This window comes from Triticum urartu, chromosome 1 (assembly GCF_003073215.2).
Source record: "Triticum urartu cultivar G1812 chromosome 1, Tu2.1, whole genome shotgun sequence".
Taxonomy (NCBI): Eukaryota; Viridiplantae; Streptophyta; class Magnoliopsida; order Poales; family Poaceae; genus Triticum; species Triticum urartu.
In genome coordinates this window covers 170229182-170253676 of record NC_053022.1, presented here as the reverse complement: position 1 = coordinate 170253676, position 24495 = coordinate 170229182, and the positions used below count along the sequence as shown (strand labels likewise).

Genomic DNA, 24495 nt, shown 5'->3' with positions numbered 1-24495 from the left:
TACAATGGCTGAATATAAGGATCTATCCACTCCTTGCGCCTGAATCATCATCATGGCAACCATAGAATCCATCTCCACAATAATTGGTAGCTCGGTGCGTTGGATCGCCAAAGAGAGACCTTCCATGCACGCACATAGCTCAGCTTCCAACACATCTCTGCAAGAGAAAAGCGCTCGACATGATGAAAAAATAATAGCTCCCTTGTCGTCCCTAAGGACCATGACAGCACCAGCACTACCATATTCACCAACCGATCCATCTGTGTTCAACTTGACCCAACCAGCATCCGGCAATTTCCATCGACCAATATGCGTGGAATTTGGAGCTCACCTCTGGTGTAGCAATAGGAGTCTTACCCTTTCCCTGATAGTTGCATGTATCAGTTTTAAGTCCTAGCAGGGAATCGAGATAGCTCACCAGGAACCTTTTCGAGGACTCGGCGGGAGGTGGGGGTTTATGGTGGACCACCTCATTCCGGACAAACTAAGTACGCCACAAGGTCATCAGTAACATGGATCGATCAACATCGGACATAGGATCCGAAGCATGCAACAACCACTCTTTCCCCGTATGCTCTACCATATTGATATCTGGCAGGGACCAGACCTCCGCCATTGTATGCCATAAATTCCGGCCAAGAGGGCACCGCAAAAATGGGTGAAAATTATCTTCAAGTTCTGTAGCACAAAGCGTACAGAGTTCAGATGTTTCCAGCCCGCGTTTATGCTTATTTTGCCAGGTTGGCAAAGAATCAACTGCCACTCTCCAAGCAAAGTTACGGGCCGAAGGGGGTATGTCACATTTCCATATCAGCTGCCATCCTTTTCGTCTACCATCCGGGGCTGAACTGGAGGCCGATTCTGCATATCGATAAACCTCTTCAAACGCAAAGTTGTAAGCGCTTTTCATAGAGAATACACCTTGTTTGCCTGGCCCCCAAGCAATGATGTCTTCCTCCTGTCTCGGGGATGCTCTAATTTTAGAGATTTCCACAACATCAGCTAGGAGGAAGTATTGTTGAAGTAAGGCCAGATTCCAAGAGCCGTTAGGATTAAGCAGATCCGCCACAAACCTGATTCTGCATGTGCCCTGAGTGGTAACCGGTTTGAAACTGAATGGTCTAGGAATCCAGTTGTCACGCCAAATTTTGATGCTTCGGCCATTTCCTACTCTCCAAAGAATCCCCTTCTAGCAGAAACATTTTTTTTTGCAGAACTGAAGCACAAATTCTTGAAGATGTCTTTAGTATAGGCCTTCTCTTTTCTTCATCGTCACGCCACAGCTATAATCTTTTTTTCTCGAGTACGCACAAGCATGTTCATCAATATGTTATAGGGAGAAAAGTATCAACCCTTCACCGTGAATTGTTTTTTTTCCGAGAAAACTTCCAATCTATTCATCAACCATGAGTTGGTACATCAACATAACACCTCTACTACTCCATGAGTACCTTTTTCTTTTTGTGGGTACTCCACTCCATGAGAACCTAGATCTATCCTGAACTACTCACCCTGAATCCACCTCCACATAACAATCATGCCCTGACAGTGTCATGGGTTAAGCCAGGATGCCACTATTTTGCACGCATCAACTTAGTTATTTCGGGAGGAGAGAGCGAGAGCCAGTGAGCCAGTGAGGGATGCCACTGTCATTTCATGATTCCTCACCCGTCCAATCGAAAACCGGTACGAATAATACGCGACGCTGGGCTCACTTGCTCCTCTAGAAAGCTGCTCCCCCTTTGGCTCATTGCTCCCCCCTCCCTCCCTCCTACGTCAAATCACTCTCTGTTTCTTCTCTCTCCGCATGACTGCATCCATTCCGTCCATCATTGCCGATTACGCATTTACGCAAGTTGCCAACCAACGCCAATGCTCGCCACTGTCGTCTCCTCTCACTCACCGGCCGCTCCCATATATCCGCTCACTCCGCCGCCCCAACCAATATCTACGCCGAGAGAGAAAGAGAGAGAGGGAGCCGCCGGCATGAACTGCGTCAAGATTCTCGTACTGCTCTCCCTCATCCCTCTCGCGCTGAGGGGGGCGTCGCTCCTCGTCGTCCCGTCACCTTCCGCCCCTGACTCTGCATCACGCACCGGCGTCTTGGCTCCGGTGCCGGCGGAGCAGTGGAGGCAGGAGCGGAGGAGGACGGTGGGCCGTCAGACTCGGGGCGGCCGCGCCACCACCATCGCTCCCTTCGCCCCGCGGCGGTTCGGCGGCTTCTTCCGGGACGACAAGAGGTTCGCGCCGACGGGGTCGAACCCGCTGCACAACCTGTGATCGGCCGCCGGTGGGGCTGACTGCTTTCGACCTCTGTCTTTGCAAAGTCTACCCAACTGGTGCACTGTAATTTTCCTCTTGTACATACGGTCTACCGAATCAGTTATTGATTTTGCATTGATTGAATGGGCTGTCTCTGCGTCTTCTTGGTGTTCAATTTGGTCATATATCCGTTACTAACTTAGCCTGAAAAAAGATTGTCAAGAACCCAGTGCTGATTTTCTTTTAAAGTTCGATTGGTTTCAGAAATCAGAACAGAGTTTGAGAAAATTTTAGTATACTCATACTACTACCAAAATTTGGTTTTATTCGTTGCATGAAGACGGCCCTCAAGACTCTTTTTGGGGAAGTTCACAGCAGTTGACTCAATTTAGTCACTCGTTCAAGGGGATTTCCGCTTTCCAATGGTAACTTAACCGTTCATGTTTTTTTGGGGGTGATGAAAAGACTTGCAGTTTCCGATGGTAAGCGAGGGAAAAAGGAGCATCGGTTGCCCGATTAGACCGCAGCAAAGTCACTTCGATATATACAGTGCAACTCTGCCTCCTGGAACCTGAAGAAATTTCAACCGGTTTTATATTGGGAATGTCTATAGCTCACTTCACTTAGACATAGTTATTTCTCAGTCAACATTTGTTAGTTCAAGCCACACCTTAAGCAAGCCACATTTGGGTCCCACATGGCATATGCACAAAAAGTGTGGCAAGATTTCCTTAGACTTGTCAACTTGTGGCTTTCATTTTGATGAACTAACCTTATGCAAGTTTGACAACAATGTATGGCAAAGTGTGACAACGCTAGTCCTAGAATCAAACAGCCTCTAAAAATCAACCTCTTATCTTTGGTAACTCACTACCTCAAAAAAAACTCACTAAAGCAGATCAATCATGAGGACATACATACTTTGTCATGATCATGATGTTTAGAAAAATTAAAATCAAAAATCTAGTTTTTCCCTCTAAGGCCAAAGAAACAACAACATCAATGCACAATAAAACTAAAAAAAATAAGCATCAATGCACAATGGCACACAAATTCTTTTTTTTTTTTGCGAGAACAATGGCACACAAATTCAAATACAGGTACAAAACCTATTTGCGGAGACAAATAAGAAAAATCCTGCCGCAAATCGCAGCTCATCAAATGTAAACTGTGGAACCAGCATATCATCAGTTCATCACCATGGCCTTGTCTGCTTTGGCCTGTGCTTGGGTTTCGCAGATAATAGAAACATGCTGTATTTGTAGTATACATTTTGTCTTGGTGACTTTTGGAAAGAGCAAGCGCCAAGCGGTGCACCGGACCGGACGTACGACGAAAGGTCCCGACGGACGGACGGACGGGCGAGTGGCATCTCCACTCTTGTGCGGCAGCATGCGACGGCACGAGACCCATTGGCTCGACGGGTGCGTTCAGGTGACAGGCGGCAGGCGGAGGCAGCAAAGCCAGAAAAGGTGCCGTCTGCGACCGACGCAGGTTGAAAAAAGCCGGCGAGATCCGCCATGAACTGACGCCTGATCGGCCTCGCAAAGCTCCACCGAAAAGCGAGGCGGCCACGGAATAACCTGCGGATTCCCTCCCAGGCGCCGCTGACAGCGCGTCGCGTCCGGCACTAACACGCACGGGCCGAGCAATGAGCAAGGAATATATACCAAGCGCAGGCGGATTCAGCGACCCGTCGTTCGTTCTAGGCGTGCGCGCTCGCTCATCCTCACACCTGGGACTGGGACTCACTGGAGATCCCTCGCTTCCGTTCCATGGCGCAATGATTCTGTCGTTGAAGTTGTGCGGTCAATGGCCCTTTGCCTGCACTGAAAACGACTGTCGGGCGAGAAAGCTCGTTGCTGGGACCGGGCGGCGCTCAGCGGCAGCGGCAGCGGCGGCGGTTGGCGAGGAGGAAATCATCGAAAGCTCTTCAGGGGCCTGGGATTCGGGGAGCAGAACGGGTGGCGTTCGATCGGCCTTTGTTATCCTGGAATCGCGGCTGATGTATGAACTGAGGGCCCAGCTGACAGCGTGAGACGAATCCATCGAGTAAAAATGGAACGAAAAGGATTATGTGGAACAGGGGAAAGGATGCGGTGAGATGCCTCGGCGTGCTGCTTGCACCCGCCACCAAATCAGGGTATTACAGTGAAATTGCTTGACGCCTAACAATGGGCACCTTATTATATCATCATTTTGCACTTAAAACGAGAGTTCTAGCTAGCAATTGGCACGCCTTTTGGACTCGTATATATACAAAATTATCTATGCATAAGGAAAGAGAGAATCAAATATAGATAATTAGATCATTTTTGGTGTTTTTTGTACTAGTTCGTAAGAAATATACCAAATATTTCTTCCATTGTTGGAAGTACATTCCACCGGATATAAAAGGAAACGTGACGTCACTTCATCGTCATTGTGCCACTAATTTTAGGAACTATCTCAGCCTAAAAGCATTAGCGAGTCGAGTAAAATTTCCCGCGTGAAATACTACTCCCTCTGTTCATAAATACAGGATGTTTTAACTTTTTCTGAATTTGATGTATATAGACATTAAAACTGTTTTGGTATGTTCAATCATTTATTCTAATATGTATGTAGTTCATATTGAAATATCTAAAACATCTTATATTTATGTACGAAGGGAGTATTAAATAGTAGTTTGTACTTAATACTAGTCAAAGACATCTAAAAATACGGCTCTAGTAAGAAAACAACAAAATGTTTCATCGTTGCCTCACTGGCCTCAGTTCAAAGATCAAATGTTCAATTCAGTTTTTTTTAGATTTGATACAATCAAATAAACTCAACTACTTTGACAAAATGCTCCAGTTCTGGGATGATTTAGGGGCTAGGATAGGGTCCCTGCTGAAGCAGTTTTTTAACAAAACTATTAAGGACCTTGTTGGAGATGCGCTTATAGTTGACCGGTTGTGTTGGTGAGAGAGACCCCATAATAGACGATTTTTGCGTCAAATTGCCGGGAAATCGCAAAGACCTCTTTATCCATGGCTCCTTGCGGAACGATATTGTTTCCTCAGTTTTTACTTCTGGTTTTCAGACCAGCTGCTGTAGTTTTTTTTTAAACTAAAAAGTATGTTAGTGTGTTATAAAAAAAATATTCGGAGTTTGTTTAAAAGTATGCAGCCATATTATTAAATAAAAACGTAACAAAGTCTTAAGGTCCAAAAAGACTCATAAACTGAGCAATAGTTGAAAGCAAATAAAACTGAAAAGCGCCACATCCAGCGATATAGAACTGAAAAGTGCCATATCCGGCGATAAAAAACAAGCTACGATGCTTACACACCTAGCCTATTATTAGCTCATCACGCAAATCGGCTGAAGATAGTCCGTGCTACCATCTTTCAGCGGTTGCACCCAATAATCATAAGCTCCCTGAAGTCCGCATGCGCGAGTAAGGATCACGTACGGATCCAAGTTGTAGCTCTGTAGATAACCTGTAAAAGGTTATTGAATTTTGTCCCATTAAAAATCACATCATTCCTAGTGTTCCATATAGCCCAAAATAATGCACATATTCCAATCCGAATATGCTTAGCTATGTGTATGTCCATTCCATTAAGCCACGTCCCAAATAACGTGTTTATACTCCTTGCGGGATGAACCCTAAAAGCTATATGAACTGATCACCACAATAATTTTGCAAGACGACATTCGAGAAAGAGATGTTTAATCATTTCATTTTGATCATAAAAGCAGCACCTGGAGTTACCAACCCAATTCCTTTTTACCAAATTATCTTTGGTTAGAATGACTTCTTTATGTAAGAACCACATAATTTTTTTAATTCGAGGTGGAACTTTAATCTTTCAAATGTGTAAAGACCTCAACAATGGCCCGGAATCAATGAGGTCCGAATACATGGATTTCATTGAGAAGATTCCATTCGTGTTTAACTTCCAGCGTATTGTATCCACATGATCGGATAGGTGAACATCCATCAACCTATGGACCAGGTGCAACTGTACATTCCAGTCCCCTGCTAGGGGTCTCCTAAATTGGATATTAAGCGGTATCGAGTTTAATACTGTGGCAATATAACCCTCATTACGTTCTAGAAAAGTGATCATGATTTTTTTAAAGTTCCTGAATTTTAAAAACATTTGAGTATTATAGAAACTGTTCACGAGTTAAAAAAAGTTTGTCCAATATTTTTTGAAGGAAAAATAAAAATATATATATAACAAAAGGGAAAACGAAAAGGAAATGAAATAAACTTACAAAAACGATACTGAAAAACAAAGAAAAGTGTCGGGACTCCTAACAAAACTGCTACCGCTCGATCGATTGCTCAATTTGTGCCAGTCCATACTTGCGAGACCTACATATCACCCGCAGGGTCTAAAAAAGACATATGTTGCTTGGAACCTTCCAAGAGGTAGTTTTGGAGCGATTTTGGCAAACTTTCGACAATTTTAAGAAGATTTTGTCCGCTTTTTTCCTTTTTTTCATGTGTTGGCTTTACAATTTTTTTTCCTTTTTCTTTTTTGTTCGTTTTCTGTCTCCCTGTTTTGGGTTTTCTTTTCTCTGTTTTTTATCAAAAGCAGGTTGAAATTTTTAATAGACACTAAACATTTTTTACACGCATGGTGATCATTTAAACATTATTAAATATATGTTGGATTTTTTTATTAATGTTAACCATTTGTTAAATGCACATTGAACAAGTTTTATATGCATGGTGAATATTTAAATATGTATGTTGAATATTTGTTAAATGCACGTTGGGCATTTGTCAAATGCACGGTGAACAATTTTAAAATACCCAGTGAGCATTTTTAGATACATTTTGGAATTTTTTCTGTACATGTTGAATATTTGTTAAATGGGCGTTGAACATTTTTCAAATGCCTGGTGAACAATTTTTAAATAGAAACTGAACATTTTTTAAACACACGCTGAACTTTTTTCAGATGCATGTCAAACATTCTTATGAATACACGGTAGGCTTTTTTGAAAACATTTTGAACAATTTGCAATTACACGGCGACCACTTTTTAATAAATGATGACCATTTTGTACACACATGGCAGAACATCTTTGAAAAAACACGATTGATATTTTTGTAATATGCGATATTTTTTAAAATATATTATTTCATTTTTTATGGCATACTCTAATATTTTTCAAAATAAATTATTAACTTTTCTTATCACACGGTGTACCTTTTCAAATATACGAACACTTTAAAAGGTATGTTAAAAAGAGTTCAACTTTCATTTGGAAAAATAGGAAAATAACATTTTCTAGTGAAACAACCGGTCATATGTATCTCTCCTATCTCTTCTCTTCTCTTCTTAAAAAAAGAAAGGTAATATTCTCGTTTTGCCCCTTCTTTCATCAAGACCTACTTACGTTTGTTCTTTTTTTGGCTTTTTTAGGCAAAAGACCTACCCACGTTGCAGCGCTCCGTTCCGCTCGGTTCAGAGAACTTGTCCCTAGGGCGGCGATATCATCTGGCTGGTCCAGAACTCGATCGGCCCAAGCCCATCCTGCATCATAAGACCGACCAACTCTCTTGTCTGCCAAACCTAGGGTTCCACCGCCGCCGATCGCTTGACATGCGCAAACGATGTCAATCTCAACAGTGGCCAGTCCTGGAGCAGAGGGTCGATCTCTTGACGCACACGATGTCGATGGCCGACCTCAACCCAGCCATGTACTACTCCCTCCGTTTCTTTTTAATGCGTATATAAGGTTTGATCAAAGTCAAGTTTTATAGAATTTGACTAATTTTATATTAAAAAATATAAGCATTAATAATATGAAATCAATATTAACAGATGCGCCATGAAACGTATTTTCATACTATATAGTTTTAGTATTGTAGATGTTTATATTTTTTTATATATAAATTTGATCAAATTTTGTGTAGTTTGACTTTGATCAAATCTTATATATGAAGTAAAAAGAAACGGAGGGAGTACGTGCAGCACTTTCTCAACGACGGCCAGGACGATGCATCGCTGTCGTCGCCGTGTCCAACTGCTGCACACCGCGTCCGGCACCGCCACGCCCGTCCCCTCCGCGGCCAGCTCCATGGCGCCTGGCACAAAGTTCGTCGCGTCACCTATATATGAGTCCCAGACCTCGTCGTCGCTAGCGGACCAGCAGCGACTCCACCACACTCGCATCACGTCCATCGTCTGGTCCGTCACACCCAGCTCCTCCACGACCCGCCTGAACAATGATCCCTGCATGCATGCTGTCGCCTGCCGAGCGAGTCATGCACGTACGCCATGGTTATGAGACCCTGTACGTACGTGGGCAGGGCACTGCTTGACGGTTCGTTGCATATAGTATGCACACGTACAGATGATTATGTAGTCGATTACAGGATACTTTTGCTACTTATTTTTACTTAATTACTCAGATTTCTCAATGCAGCACATTGTTAACTCAATATTTTTACTTACATATGCAGCATTGTATCAAGGAGATGAACTAGTAGTACAACACAAGGGTGAACAACGAGGAGGTTTCCCTGCCAACTGCCATGCATGGCACTCGTCAACAGGACAAACGGGCCCTCACGCACTACGTCGACCAATCCCACCTTGTAATTAGCCTTCTTGCTTCTATTCACCCATCCATCCAACATAAATTTTGCTATACCTGATTACATACATGCACCTTGCATGGATCTTGCATTCCCCGTTAAAAAAAAGATCTTGCATTATGGTCACAAATTTAGGCATGTCAGAGTATCTGCAAGTACCACATAATTTCCAAGTCTAATTTTTTTACATTTATACCAGCTATGCGCCAAGAAATTCTTCTACATCTTTTTCCGATGCCATTTTTTCAGGATGCAGATGTGATCATATTTTGGTGCGCTAATCTGCATGCCGGTTTGGCGCTTAACATACCTTGGGTTTGCAGGAGGCTTGGAGGATCGTGAGATTGGATGTACCATTAACGGTGATGGGGAGCATGTATCTGGGACACCAAGATAATTGCTAGGTGGAGAATTTTTCTACATCTATACTAGCTATGCAACAAGAATTTTCTTTACATTTTTCTCTGACGCCAACTTTTTAGGATGTCGATCTGATGCATATTTTGGTGCACTAATTTGGCGCTTGACGCATACTTTGGTTTTGCGAGAGGGTTGGGTAATTGTGAGGTTGGATGTACCATTAACGGAGATGGGGAGCATGCATTGAGGAGATGAAGAGAATCAGTGGAAGAAGAATAAGATGAAAGAAGTAGTGGATGAGTGATTTAAATGTAACGGTAAGTCCATATTTTCTTCTTTATCTGCATGAGGATTCTAATTTTGTATTTTAATATATTTCTGTTTGACTAAATTAATGTTGACAAGTAAAATATGTATGCCTCCGTTGCAATGCACCGGCAATTGCATATATATAATTATATCACTACTTAAAAAAATATTGTACTAACGTTTCAGTTCCGCTCGACCTTCGTCTGCCTCTCCCATTTCACATCCTTCCGTCGTCCCGTTCCCCCCCCCCCCGATTTTCCCATGAGGCAAAAAGAACCGACACTGAGCAATGGGCCGTGGAACCACCACACATGCATGCTCTAGTGCCATCCCCACCCTGATCTCCCCCCCCCCTCCCCCTCCTGGCCCCCCCCCCCCCCCCCCCCCCCCCCCCCCCCCCCCCCCCCCCCCCCCCCCCCCCCCCCCCCCCCCCCCCCCCCCCCCCCCCCCCCCCCCCCCCCCCCCTCCCTCCTCCCTATTGCCACCGACACTATCTCCCCACAGTTCCCACACAGCCTCCATCGGTCTCCTCTCAAGGCACCCCGCAATGACGCCGCCCCGCGGTCTTCACTGCTTTTCGTCTCAGCCTCCCTGGTCCTCGTCTCCACATGTCGCGGCCTCTCCATGTGAAATGGATGGCGACCGCACACTTCTTTGGATTCTAGGTTGCAGAGGGTGTCAGTTCGCACTATGATGAGCATTGGGGGCGCCGCGTGGAATCTCGGCCCTCGTGACATCGATTTTGAGTCGCGCGTCAAGGGCTCTGCATCTCATGCATGCCATTTTCCCTAGGGGAGACATACTATTTTCTCCTCAACTTGGCACTTCTTTTGATTAATGTCAGTTTAGTTCTAGGGATTTCCTATCGATCGGTCTGATCTTTCTTTTTTAGGTGAAACAATAGGTGATTTAATTGTAAAGATGTTGGATGTCTTTCTATGAGGGCGTGACATTACTAAGATTTGATAAAACTATGCTGCTAAACTAAGCCTTACAGTGTCTAAAAAAGGCACAAACTCTTTCTTAAATAATATGATACAAAAGAATTGTAGTTGTCCCAAACAATCTGGTACCTTTTCTAAATAATAAGTTAGCTATGTTGAAAATAGAGATAAACAGAGGCTAGACACACAACAATCTTGCTGGCTATACCTATATCTACAGACTATGCAAATCATATTGCTAGTGGTCTGCAGCAAACAAGTGTGAAAAATGTATAGATGTATACTAAAATAAAATACATTGAGGGATGTCAGAACTGACTCTAATTCCTGTTTGTGCAAGGCAAGCGAGATGTAGTTGAAGATGTAGTCGACTGGATGATTGACGTCATGAAAGTTGGACATTGCGTCCATTGGTGCGGGCATAACCTCAGATTGGTGTGGGCACAACCTCCTTGGGTGATCGATAGTTGGTGAGAGACGAGATGCGAGCGAGGGGCCGGTGAACGATGGTTGGTGAAATAGGAGGACGGATGATTTATTAGGTAGTTTTGGCTTTCTGAAAAGCACACATATAATTCTTCCATCCGTGCATGATTCCAATTCAAAACCTACCAAGGTATAATTTTGGAACGTACATCCATATTATTAATACTATGGCGATGCTTGATTTGGATTCCATCTCGCACTAGCCAAAAGAATCAGCATCGGATCATAGTTTGGGAAAAGCAATTAACAAAATAATTTCCTACTTCACGTGATTGTAAACAAAAAGATTTGTTTCTTTCCTTTTCATACTTCATGTGTCGGGTGTGTTCATAATATGTCAACACTTGATTTTGATTCCATCCTGCACTAGCCAAAAGAATCAACCCTGGATCACAGTTTAGGAAAAACAATAATGAAATGATTTCCTACTTCACATGCTAGTGAAAGAAAAGGAAAGAAATAAAATCAAGCATTGCCGAACACGCCCGAAATGTGAAGTAGGAAAAGGAAAGAAAAAAAAGAAATTCTATCGTTCCTTTTTTGTTTACAAGCATGTGAAGTAGAAAATTATTTTGTTAATTATTTTGCTTAAACTATGATCCGATGATGTTTTTTTTGGTTCGTGCAGTTATACTTTGGAAATTTTTGAATCAGGATCACGCATGGATAGAAGAATTGTATGCATTGTTACCTAAAAAATTGGTCATCAATCAGTACCCTCGGACTCTTCATCATATATTGTGATCCTCCTATTTCACCGCCTGTCGTTTACTAGTCCCTCGCTCGCATCTCGTCCCTCACCAACTATCGATCTTCCATATTAGTTGTACACGTACCAATCGAGGTTGTGCCCGCACAAATGGAGACAGTGCCCAACTTTCATGGGTCAAACATGCAGTCGAGTACATCTTCAATTATATCATGCTTGCCTCATTCAAAAAGGAACTAGAGTTAATTCTCACAACCCTCAATATACTTTATTTTAGTATACATTTATACATTTTTTGTACTTGTTCACTACAATGCACTACCACTATGCTTTGTACGCCTCTAGATATAGATATAGACAGCAAGATTCTTGTGTGTCTAGCCTCTGTTTATCACTCTGTTCTACAGAGTTAACATATTATTTATAAAAGGTACCAGATTGTTTAGGACAATTCCAAAAGAATTTGTATCATATTATTTTAGAAAGAGTTGGTGCCTTTTTTCAAAACCGTAAGACTTGTTTGGCAGCACAATTTTATCAAAACCTTAGTAATGTCACACCCTCATAGCACATAGCAAGACATCCAACATCTTTACAATTGATGTTGCTAAAAAGGCCTAATTGATTTGCTATAGAGCACAATCATAGCTATTAAATTTGATGAGAGGATAATTTCATTTCCAGAAAACAATAATTGTGAGATAAATTTTGCGTGAAGAATTTCGAAGATATGCATAGAAACAATACTGTTCAAACAATGAATACAGCAACTCTGAATAACTATGCTGACAACATGTGCATTACGTTCAAACACTACAAAAAAGGAAATAGTATGAAATAGCTTGAACAGTCAGATGGTCATTGAAACCTGATGGAGTGAGACAATCTTAGCCGTTCCCATATTGTACACCACAAAGAATGCTACATGTTGAGAGGTGCTTCGAGTTAACTGTACAAGCTGATGCAATTAGATGACGACAAGATGCCAACCAGATACTCAAAAAATATATTTACCCCTGTTAGTTCCTAGTAAATTCTATCATGGTAATAGCTTGAACAGTGTCGTATGATCATAGACACCTAATGGAGTGACAAAATCTTAGCCGTTTCCATGTTGTACATGAAAAGGAATGCCAGATGTTGAGAGGTGCTTCGAGTTACCTGAACAAACTACACAAGAGGTTGCAATTAGATGGTGACAATATGCCAATAAGATGTTGGATGGCAACGCACGGACATTCTACTATTTGCACAAATTCTTTCCCTAGACAAAAGAGTGCCCATCAAGATCGGGTAGATTATAGTGTGTGGTGATCTCAGAATACCATATTGTTTTTAATGCTCTTATGCATTGACAATGTCTGGGTTTCTGTGGCAGCGCACGGGCATATGCCTAGTAAAGAGTATAAAAATCAGTCCTGCGCTCGCCATGCTGGACATTTGATGTCCCTACCATGGATGACGTTGGGCCTGACCCATCCACCAGTAGTGGGACGATGTATAGACGCGCCCAGTTGGACGTTTGGTCGAGAGAATTCGATGCAATGAGCGTCGAATATGATTCACCCATTTGGCAGCCCTCACTAGTGTCTCCTCAAAGAATGTTTGGCTTGTTCGGATAGAATAAATAAAATAGAATCCTCTGAATAAATTAGGACCTGGAGTGGTTATGGTCTGGATTTAAGGTGGTTTTGACTTCTCTTGAACTGACTCGCATGGTTGACTGGCACAATCTTGCTGGCTGGATATTACACATGGACTGGCTCCTTTATTCATCTCTCTGTCGTGAGGAACCCTAGCTCTATTCCTCTTTTCCTCTCTTCCTCTCTCCCTTGGTTGGCGATTCATTGCCGTCCTCGTCGTGTGTCGCTCTTTCTACGCCCTGCGCAGCTCTTCATGGACAATCATGTCACGGTCGTCATTCGCTATGTCTTCACGAAGCCATAGCTCCTCGGCGCAGGCTTCACCTTCGTAGTCACTGGTGACATACCGAGAGCGGCCGCTTGAGTATATGCTTGAGATTATGTGGCACTGCAACATGAAGTTGTCACATTGGATTCATGGAGCCTCGCCTATCTAGGGCACATGTACTACAACTACTCAAAATCAAAGGTAAAAAATCGGTTTCTTTAGACTCGGCTCAAAATTTTTGCATTTCAGTTGATTTGGCGCACTGTGGACTGATGCTTGTTGTTGTTCATCACACATGTGTGATACAAGGTGCCGATTGCCGTTTTTTTAAGTGGCATGATGATCCTTACAGTGAGTTCCTCACACATCTGCTAGGTGACCCGTGTGGTGTTGTGATCCGTTTGAAGACTGATGTGAGGAAGATGAAGATTGAGAAGCAACAAATAGAGCATTTGCTGATGGACGCCAAGTCAAGTCTTGGTGCTGCAGATGTGTTTGCCCTTGACTTGCAAGGTAGACATGTTGAAGAAATGGCTGCAGTGAAGAAGCAATTTGAGAAGCTGAAGATGAACTTTCAAGTTGTTGTCTTTTGTTGTTTTATGTGTTTGACTTACATGCATACAAGTGATGATGTTGATATTGTGTTCAGAGATGTGTGCTTGATTTCACTGAAAATGAATGTCCAGATATGTGTGCAAAATGACACTGAATTTTGTTTTGTGTAATTGCATCTGAATTTCTATGAATTTGTGGTTACACGGACATGTGGAAATTCACATAAAAATGCTAATTCAATTTTAGATATGTGGTTTCGGCAAATATCAGATATGTGTGCACATATGTGCAGAGATTTAGATGCAGAGAGGCACATATATGTAGGGATTCAGAGATTTAGAGTGCAATAGTTTCAATTGTGTGCACTAATTAGTTCAAGTGGTTGTCGTGCACTGGACAAACGTGCGGACTATTCGCATGCTGCATCGATATAACCTCACTCTCCACCTTTCCCACCCCCCATTCTCCACTCTCGACTCCCCACTCTCCACTTTCCACTCCCAAAAGCTTCGTAGAGGCAACCGTCGATCACTACCCGCCATGGAGAACAACGTAACTTGGCAGCACACAATTGAGGAGTTGACTGGCGAAAATCTAGTGTTTCGTGCGGAGTTGGGAGGGGATCTCCCGTTGGTTCCAAACCACGTGTGGGGTCTCATCGACGTGATGACATCAACGGAGAAGGCTCATGCCTTCCCTGAGGCCAAGGAGTTCCTCCGGCGGCGATTCTGCTATGGGCCATGCATGACACCAGATCTCCTGATTTGGCTCAGTGCGCGAGGTTGTGGATGTATCGCTCCATCGTCCCCCCACCATAGCTAGATCCACACCATGTCGCGTCAAGGGTGGTACGCGTCGTGGACATGGTGATTGCCTTGCTAGTGCCAGTCAACCCCAACTTTCATATCCGCCTGGCCAATTGTTGTTGTTGCTGACGACGAGAGGGACGAGGTGCATAGTAACAAGGAGAATCCTATCGACGTGGCCGACGTGGATCTTGATGTTGTTGTCCTTGTGAAGAAGAATGCCAAGGAAGAAGACGAGGCAGTGGTGGTGCAGAGTGTTGTGACAAAGAAAAGGAGGGGTGTGAAGGAGGGGGTGCGCCGCTCTGTGCGCCTGATGCATGTGCGCCGCTCTCCACGCCTGATGCATGTGCGCCGCTCTGAGTGCCTAAAGGGTGGTCAGTTAATGAGCATGAAGATACTAAAATGTGTAGGACTGAAGATATAAAGATGAATGACTTTTGGGGACCGGGGATATGAAGAAGTGATGTTAGGTATGTTGTTAGTTCAGCATATAAGTTAGTATAAGTTTGGTCTGAAGATGTGTTGTTAGGTATGTTTGCCATGTTGCTATACAAATTTAGTTATGTTGCTACAAAATCAGTGATGCTGCAATATGATATGCCCATGTGCTATTTCTCGGTTGCTACATATGAAAACAATGCACAACATTTCAGAAAAAAGAATGTTCCATGAAAAGCCGATACTTTCCTCCACATAAATGACATCACAATCACCATTAGCTGTGCCACTCTCCATCTTTGAATTATCACACAAACAAAGCGGCCCATCTTCCAATGATTTGATAGGAACTAGCCGATGTAGTTTGTAGCTACAATCCCTTTTGCAATGCCCTCTTTCCACATGATACATATCTTGTGCATATGACAAAATTGCTTCATAATCCATTTTGGCTTTCTCAACAGGAAACTCTACCACCAAACCACCTACATACTCAAGCATACCCTCCAGTACTACAAACCTTTGGAAGTAGTGCAACCTGACAATGAGACCTTCCAAACCATCTGGTGGATCATCAACACCACCTGCACACAAACATCACATTTAATCAGTATAATCTATTCTGCACAAAAAAGTGTATCTGGAGGCATCTTTTTGGAGAATTTGGACTCCGCGTGCTACCTATGCAGTGGTTTGTGTTGCAGCTACATGGTTTTAATCACCGTAGCGGGATCTTTTTTCTTCTTCTTCTTCCTTTCTGTTGTAAGGTTGTGCGCATCCATAATGTCTATACAACATTTCGTTGTTGCGAAGGCTGGGGGTAATTGGTATCTTCACGATATTAATATATTTCCTTTGTCAAAAAATATATAATTTGTCCAAAATCAAACTTTGTAAAGTTTGACTAACTATATAAGAAAAATTATCAACACTCACAATATAAAATCAATATCTTTTTTTTAGATGCATCATGAAATTAATTTTTATACTATATAACTTTTGTACTGTAAATGTTGTTATTTTTTAAGATAAATTTGGTCAAACTTATTTATGTAGTTTGACTTCAAACAAATTTTATACACAGAGTAAAAAAGAAAGCGGAGGGAGTACGTTATTCTAGCTAAGAGCTGTAGTCTTCAGGGTGCATGTGAGCAATCGATCATTTAATCATCTGATGAAGGTTTTCCAAGTTTACAATAAAGTCCTCTGATAATTGAAAAAGCTTTAGCTTCAGATGAAGAACCCACGAACAAAATTTAAAACATGAAGATAATATATTAGAGAAACGAGAACAAAATGCTTAACGGTGGCGACCGATAACTTTGATACAAGAAACAGCCACTGATAATACACAAACATTTTGAGATTCAACCACAGCATGCAAGCCGCGCTGCTAGCCCTTGGAGTTGATGGCGCTCGCCTCCGTGAGCTTCCCATGGAGAACGCTGCTCTCCGACGCCGAGCTGTACTTCTCCTCCGTCGACGGCGCGACGACCAAGCCCGAACCGACCTTCCAGTACTTCCCGTCCCCGGCGCAGCACTTGCCCCCTTTGCCATGCGCCTCCGGCTCCTCACCGTCCGAGCTCGACACCGACACCTCCCTCCAATTGCTCCACATCCTGAGCATTATGTACAGCAGAGCCATGCACACAGTGGCCGAGACGATGGCGATGGCCGCCACGATGCCGGACACCGTGGCGCTCGCCAGGCGCCTCCCGTTCGCCCCGCACGTCGGTAGCGGCGCGCCACAAAGCTCGTTGTTGCCGGCGTAGGACGCGGCCGGGAAGCTCGATAACACGGCGGGTATCGTGCCGGAGAGGAGATTGTCCGACAGGTTGAGGCGGTTCAGGCTGGTGAGCTGCAGCAGCGAGGCTGGTATCTGCCCGTGGAGCTGGTTGGAGGACAGGTTCAGCCGCTCCAGCTTCACGAGGTTGCCGAGGGACGTCGGAATCTGTCCGGTCAGCCTGTTCCGGCTTAGGTCCAGCATCACCTGCAGCTCTGACAGCTGCCCGAGCTCCATGGGGATCGGCCCCTCCAGCGAGTTCTCCGACAGGCGCAGCTCATAGAGCTTGTTGCACCTCCGGAGTGTGGGCGGTATGACGCCGGTGAGACTGTTCTTCTGCAGGTTTAGAACGTTCAGGGACGTGAGCCTTCCTATCTCCTGCGGAATGCTGCCGGAGAGACGGTTGCCGCTGAGAGACAGCTTGAGAAGGCTCGAACAGTTGCCGAGCTCCACCGGTATAACGCCGGTCAATGCATTCGACGAGAGGTCGAGCTCTCCAAGGAACCGCAGGCCGCCGAGCCAGGAAGGCACGGCGCCTGTCAGACTGTTACGCTCAAGGTTCAGATGGGTGAGCTGCAAGCAGTTGGAGAGCTGCGATGGGATATCGCCGGAGAGGTTGTTGGATGAGAGGTCAAGCATCTTGAGCTGCGTCAGGTCGCCCAACTCGGCCGGGATTGCACCGGTGAGATGGTTGCCGGCCAGCTGAAGCCTGACCATGTTCCTCGACCGTGTCACTGCTGTCGGAATGACACCGGAGAAGTTGTTGTCGGTCAGCACCAGCACGGAGAGGGAGCTCGAGCCAAGGAGAGGCACGACGCTGCCGCTGAACCTGTTGTGCGAGATGTTGATCACCGTCAGGTTCTTCAGCTCGAACAGTGCTTCGGGCAGCGACCCCTCAAGGGAGTTATTGTACAAGGTGATGATGCTGAGCTCGGTGAGAAGCCTGAACGTGTCCGGCAGTGCGCCGGAGAGCCGGTTGTCCGCCAATGCCAATGCCTGCAGCCGCCTGCATTCCCCGAGACTCGCTGGGATTGAGCCGGACAGGTCATTCTGCCGGAGCTGAAGCACCGTTAGGCTCTTGAGGTTCCCGATCTTCTCAGGGATAGTCCCATGGAAATGGTTGCCGAAGAAGTCCACCTCTTCCAAGCTCGTGCAGTTGGTGATCTCATCAGGTATGGTCCCAGACATCTGATTCTCGTACAGGAACAAGACCTTCAGCCTCTGCAGCCGGCCGATCTCCGGCGGGAGCACACCGGTGAGGCCATTGTGGTACAGGGACAGCATCTCCAGGTTGCTCAAGTTACCTATCTCAGGTGGCAGAACGCCGGTAAGGCTGTTGTTGTGCAGCACAAGGTTGACAAGGTTCGACAGCCGGTCGATCTCCGACGGAATCTTTCCGGTGAAGCTGTTGTTCGACGCATCGATGGATCGCAGAGAAATGCAGTTGAGCAGCCCCTCGATGCCTCCTTCGAGGTTGTTCCCGGCAAGGAACAGGCTCTCCAAGCTCGAGTTGCCAGGGCAGAGGCCTTCAGGTATGGTACCATCAAGAACATTGTCAGAGAGCACAAGGTACTTCAGGTTCTTCAGCTGTGATGTGGAGATGCTGATCACTCCAGAGATGTTGTTCTTGGACAAGTCAAGAACCTGCAGCTGGCTCAGCTGGTTCAGCTCTTCCGGGATGGCGCCTGTCAGGCTGTTGCCGAGCAGGTTGAGGTATGTCAGGCTGGATAGCTTCCCAATATCCGCCGGAATCGCACCGGAAAACTGATTGTTTGCAAGGTTGAGAGACTGGAGAACACTCAGGCTGCCAATGAACGAGGGAATGATGCCACCCAGCCTATTATCAGACACTGACAGACTACGCAGATTTGCGCAACCACCAAGCTGCTCCGGGATGCTTCCGGTGAGAGTGTTGTTGTCCAAGACCAGCTGCTGCAGGTTCTTCAGGTTGCCAATCTGGTGAGGAATGGCACCACTCAGCTGGCAATAGGCCAACCCCATGGTCTCGAGCTCCGTGCAGTTGCCGAGCTGCGGTGGTATCTCGCTGTGCAGCCTGTTGTCGCCAATCCTGAGAACTTTTAGGTTCCCAAGGAGGCCCAGCTCCGGAGGGATGGTGCCGACGAGGGCGTTGGAGTAGAGGAGCAGCGTCTTCAGGTTCTGCAGCATGCCGAGCTCTGCCGGGATCGGCCCGGTGAGGGAGTTGGAGGACAGGTCAATGAACTCCACAGATATCAGGCCAGATATCGCTGGCGATATCGTGCCGGATAGGCCGTATCCCGACAAGTTGAGGCCTGTCACAATGCCCTCTCCCAGTAGGCATGAAACACCGTGCCAGGAGCAGACATCAGCCTTCGGCGACCAGTCGGAGAGGATGCCTTGAGGATCGATGAGATCGGACTTCACCTGCAGCAGAGTGGTAGGAGCCATGTCCGGTGTGGCTACACATTCCGGTGCAAGCAGGATGCCAAAGAGCAGAGATAGAAGAAGCGCAAGCGGAATGGCCATTGCTACGATGTTATGATGCAACTGTGTAAACTAGAAAGGGGGAGCTGAACTTACAGGATAGCTGCTACCCCGGAGTTGGGAAGATGTGTATAAACCCCCATTGCTGTGGTGTGGTAGGAGCCTAAGCTGCAAAAAGGGGGGAAAGGTGTTGTCAAACGCCTACCTGCTCTGTGTATCACAGTCAGGGAATGTGCTGGGCTCCTACTAGTGAAAATGCAATACAAGCCAAAGGAGAAGGTAGAGCATGTAGAAATGCAGAATCCCGGTTACAGATATATGATTAGAATAATCAGAGTAGCTCTGAATAATGCAGAGCTAGTTATCAGGTATTTTAAAGGCTAACCTTGTTGCTTTGACTTGTTAGTTCAGCTTCTTCTGGGTGATATCTAGTGACAAGAATGAAAAGGGCACTGGAGATTAGTAAACTGGTGCACTTTACAGCGGGTACGTGCTTAAACAGTTCAACTGCCCTCCTTGATTTGGTAGCATAAGGACAACTACATGATGCTTCCATGGTTGATTAAATAGTGTTCTTGCTCAGGTTTGGTGATAAATAAAACGAATAGAGCGTACTTACATTGTTTGCCTATAGGAAAATAAATAAAATTTCTGACTATTTAAGCAACCAGATAGCACAGAAATTCCTACTTAGCAGGCTATCAACTATTGGAGATACTGTTGGCCATCTAACCCAAAACAAAGGAATTCAGCAGGTTCAGTGAGTGGCTGTGCCTTCTGCATACTTCGAACCACGACGACATACTTCTGGTTTCACATAACTGAAGACAGCACACCATAATTGTACTATGATGAAACAATCGCTGACATGCATGAGGAGGAAAAAGGCCAATCAGTAACCAAGTGAGCCAGACCCACTAGTGGCGTTTCAATTATAAGGTAGTGGAAAAGTGACTTTTGCATTGGAGTGACAGTGACAGAATTGAATCTCAAGAGACCACGGGAAGCAAGAAAGGTAAGAGAGAGAGAAAAAAACTTACAGTAACCACCACAGCAGTTGTGTCCATCCCCATGCTATGACAGGCAGCAATGCAGCAGCATGCATGGGTCGCACCAGCTCACACTCTACTTTGTTTGCTTCGGTTCAACTGCACGTAGCAGGGATTCCATGGGGAGAGCAAGTCCAATCAGATAGAGACATACAGTTGTGCTGTTATCCGAAAGCAGCATCGCAGTCCTAATGATGCACAACCACGCCCACCTTTTTGGTTTAGACTCTGAATCCTGGAGCACATCAAATGAGCAATTGCATCTCATTTCAGACTTCAGGCCGCTTGAAACACAATAATTTTTCTGGATCCTTGCGAGAATTCAACTGTGATCAGCACACCTGTGAAACCCCTGCATTGCAAACATGCTGTTCCTTCTGGTGAGCCAGCTGCCTTCAGCAATTTTCCAGTCATTTTGATTGATCATTCAGCTACTAAACCACAACTGTGAAGACTTTTGTATGCATGAACAGAGGTTCAGAGAAGAATTGAAAGGGGTCAGTAGATCTGTAGATGACTGATGTTCCCAACTACTCATCGGTCGGTAGCATGAAGACAATGATGTGCTGTTGGTGTAATGGTTGCATCATTGGTCCAAGATTGACTTTGTTCTGCATTCAAACAATTTAGTACTGGCTCCTTATTGAGCTGGCTTTGACTTGTGCCTCCATAACATTTTCCCTTTTGCTTGCACGTTTCTTACTTGCTCACACCCACGGGAGTTGGGATTCGGGTTATCGGACAGGACATGAATCAGGTGACAAAGTTGGGTGTATGATGGAATGTACTTGTACTTGCTTATCCTAAAGCGAACTGTTTAATTAAGCATCACGGAGAGCTATATTCTAACATAAGACATCATAGAACAAGCCGTCTTAAGCAAACATTCTTGGACAAATGCATAAATCCATTTTGCATGCTGTTGGATCACGCATGTGGAACAATCATTTGCTACTTGGAAACAATGGTGTAGAGAAACCCTACCCTTGTACCATAACATCCATAGTATTTGGCATGAGTATATTATTATATTCAGATCATTTGACAAAAAACATTTTCATTGTAATTAAATAATGTTGCTATTCTGAAGGGAACATCGTGCAATGAGTGGGATTAACAAGGGTCATCCTTTATCATAGAAAACAAGGAGGGGATTTGAAGAATTTAGAATAATATGAAAACAGGCCAATGTAGCATCACATCATGCGGCATGCCATAAGATTCCTCTAATTATTAACTAGAATCATTTTTATTTCGCCAAGAAATTCATTACTATGGCATCATCATGCAACAAAATACAACACAACACAACAATTTGGCTACATGACGAAATATGATGGTGTATTAATGTGCCATACATTATTCCTTATGTGTGCAGTTGGTGGTGGTTTATTTCTCGGTAATTACTGAATTTCAAAGTTTTTTAGGATTCCTCTTGAATCCCAGTCCAGGCACTTCCTTTCATTTTATGTATGCTGCATAATTTTATTAGTTGTGAAGCCAAAAATCCCAAACAATCCATACAAAATGCATTGCAATGATTAATAGATTGAATGGACAACGACTAACCTAGCTGCAATGGCACGTAAGATGTAAATTTGCATGGCTAACCATGTGCTCGAGCAAATCAGCCACACCTTCCCCCATGCAGAACGTCGACAGCAGCACTTATCTTTGCATATGAGGCACCCAATCAGCTGGGACTGGACGCCTTTTTCAGTTTGGAGATCGGAAAGCACATCTCCTTTCAGATAATCTGTCGGCAAAAGCGCTTTTGCTCGCATGATCGGTCGTTGACTCCATGCTATTATGAGAAGATTATCACCCTTCACCTTCATGGTGCAGAGGCACAGCTGCTTGACGAAATGACGAGATGACAATGTGCAGTGGAATCCCTATAACCATTACCAACCCATGTCATGTCAGGGGCTGCGAGTGTCGAGGAAGCAACCAAGTTCGCTAAGGCTGATGGCTAGGTTGGTACTCGATCCAACTGCAATTTTTGCAAACTAATAGAGGTAGAAGACTCTGAAGAAGCCGGATAAGTTGATCCGTCTGCAGCTTTGCGCGTCTGAAATGTACAACTTCACCATGCGTTGGTTCGTCGGTCAGCATCCGTGTGTTTCCAGAGCAGGAGCAGCTGCCAATCTCCCTCTTTCATCCATCCATCGCAGGTGACAGCAACTCGTTGACCCTGAACTCAGCATCTAGCCACACACGAAACTCGTCTGTGCGGCCTCGAACCCCGTCACGGCGATCGAAGGTGGCCTCAGCGGTGCCTGTGCTTCAGCGCCATAAGGTCGAACACAGCGCGGGCGGCAGGCGCGGTGCCCTTGGTCCCATGAGGTAGCTTCAACCAAAGAAACCACCACGTCAGCTTCTCCATGGAGATAAGACCACCTGATTTGAGCAGCAAGAAACCGTCTAGGGGATCCCGCCGAGGCGCAGCCCTCCGGGATCGGTGGCCGTCGGACAACCGCCGTCCCGCTATACAGTTGGCGCATCACGCGGGATGGAGAGTGAAAGGCCATATGATTCTGTCGCTGGGCCAACTGTGCTCTAGGCTTTTTCAAGCTCGGTTGCTGGTTCGGCCTGTTAGACTTGGGCCTTTGAGAGGCCGGGCTAAAGCCTTAATTATGAAATGCTCTAAAGACTAAAAAAAGAAGAAAATAAAAGAAAAGGGAAATCACTATTTACCCCATACAAAAGAAAATCACTATTGTGTACCCTTCAACTTATGGTTCACACAGAGTGCAATATGTGCTTTCTGACAAACATGTACTCCTCCGTGTAGTGTAACATGTACTCACTGGTGAATCAGTGCTTTTTCCGCAGTGCAACATGTACTCGCCGACTCAATATATACTTCATGCGTGACGCAACATGTGCTTAGTGCAACCTATGCTTTCTTGATGCAATCTGTAGTTCACACATGGTGTAATGGCCACTTTATAATGCAACATGTACTCGACTAATGAAAAAAACATTAAAAAAATAGCATGATTCAATGCCCCCCCAACACACACACACACACACACAATGTGAAGAAATAGGGAAACCCACCTTGTTGCATCGGGAGTGAGAAGTTGTTGGTCGCTCCCTGCTTAGCGCTCGGTAGGAAAGTGGGTAGGCTAATTAGTCGCCTTGTTTATGAATCTAGTCAAGAGTCGGAGCTTTGATGGACCGAGATAGCTTAGGCCGGACGAATTTCCTACCTATGAAGTGAGGTAACTAATGAGATTAGTGAAGTGGACATTAAAAGAAAGAGAACAAAAAAGGATGAAGCGGGCATAAAAAAGGAAAATCTGCCCATACACCACCATCCGCTCAAAACTACCTGCTGATCAAGCACAATTCACCCTTAGCTCCCAATTGCCAATACAAAGGAACCATTGTCACCATCGCCTCGTTTGTCAGCTTTCTTGCCAATTTTCTCGGCCAATCTGATTCTAGATTATACATTTAAACTTCAATGTTTGTGACTTTGTTGCCCCATCCCGATGGTCGAGACCTATATGTATGGCGGTTCAATCTTGGCATTGACATGTTTGTCTTAGTCGATGCCAGAGAGGAAGTGGTGTTTTGCCTTTGCAAATCAATGGTTCTTGATCCATCTTTCTTTTCTGGAGTACTTTGTGTTTTTGTTTTTGTGCTTCATACTTTTGTGCTCTTGGCATTCTTCTTTAGTATCCCAAGACAAAATAGCGGTTCAATAGCCTATGCGCCTCCGATAATAGTGCATTATGTGGCCTTGGATTCTCACTTCTAAGGTGGGGACTCATATCACTCTTCAAAGAGATTTAATGTCGAACGCTTCAATAGGTTGTTTCA

The 24495-nt window shown here is 44.8% G+C and overlaps 2 protein-coding genes across 2 annotated transcripts; one reads left to right on the top strand and one right to left on the bottom strand.

Moving 5' to 3' along the window:
• The first annotated feature begins 1768 nt into the window (after positions 1-1768).
• LOC125521130 lies at positions 1769-2406 on the top strand. The gene has a single exon (XM_048686204.1). It carries the CDS (start codon positions 1873-1875, stop codon positions 2278-2280), a length of 408 nt encoding a protein of 135 aa, XP_048542161.1. The 5' UTR covers positions 1769-1872; the 3' UTR covers positions 2281-2406.
• Positions 2407-16620: 14214 nt separating this feature from the next.
• On the bottom strand, positions 16621-20169 carry LOC125553029 (LRR receptor-like serine/threonine-protein kinase GSO1). Its single transcript, XM_048716775.1, has one exon. It carries the CDS (start codon positions 19655-19657, stop codon positions 16763-16765), a length of 2895 nt encoding a protein of 964 aa, XP_048572732.1. The 5' UTR covers positions 19658-20169; the 3' UTR covers positions 16621-16762.
• Between the last annotated feature and the right edge of the window lie 4326 nt (positions 20170-24495).

What these genes read in the sequence shown, in the direction of transcription:
- LOC125553029 (XM_048716775.1), bottom strand. Translation starts at nt 19,657, where the DNA reads ATGGCCATTCCGCTTGCGCTTCTTCTATCTCTGCTCTTTGGCATCCTG.
- LOC125521130 (XM_048686204.1), top strand. Translation starts at nt 1,873, where the DNA reads ATGCTCGCCACTGTCGTCTCCTCTCACTCACCGGCCGCTCCCATATAT.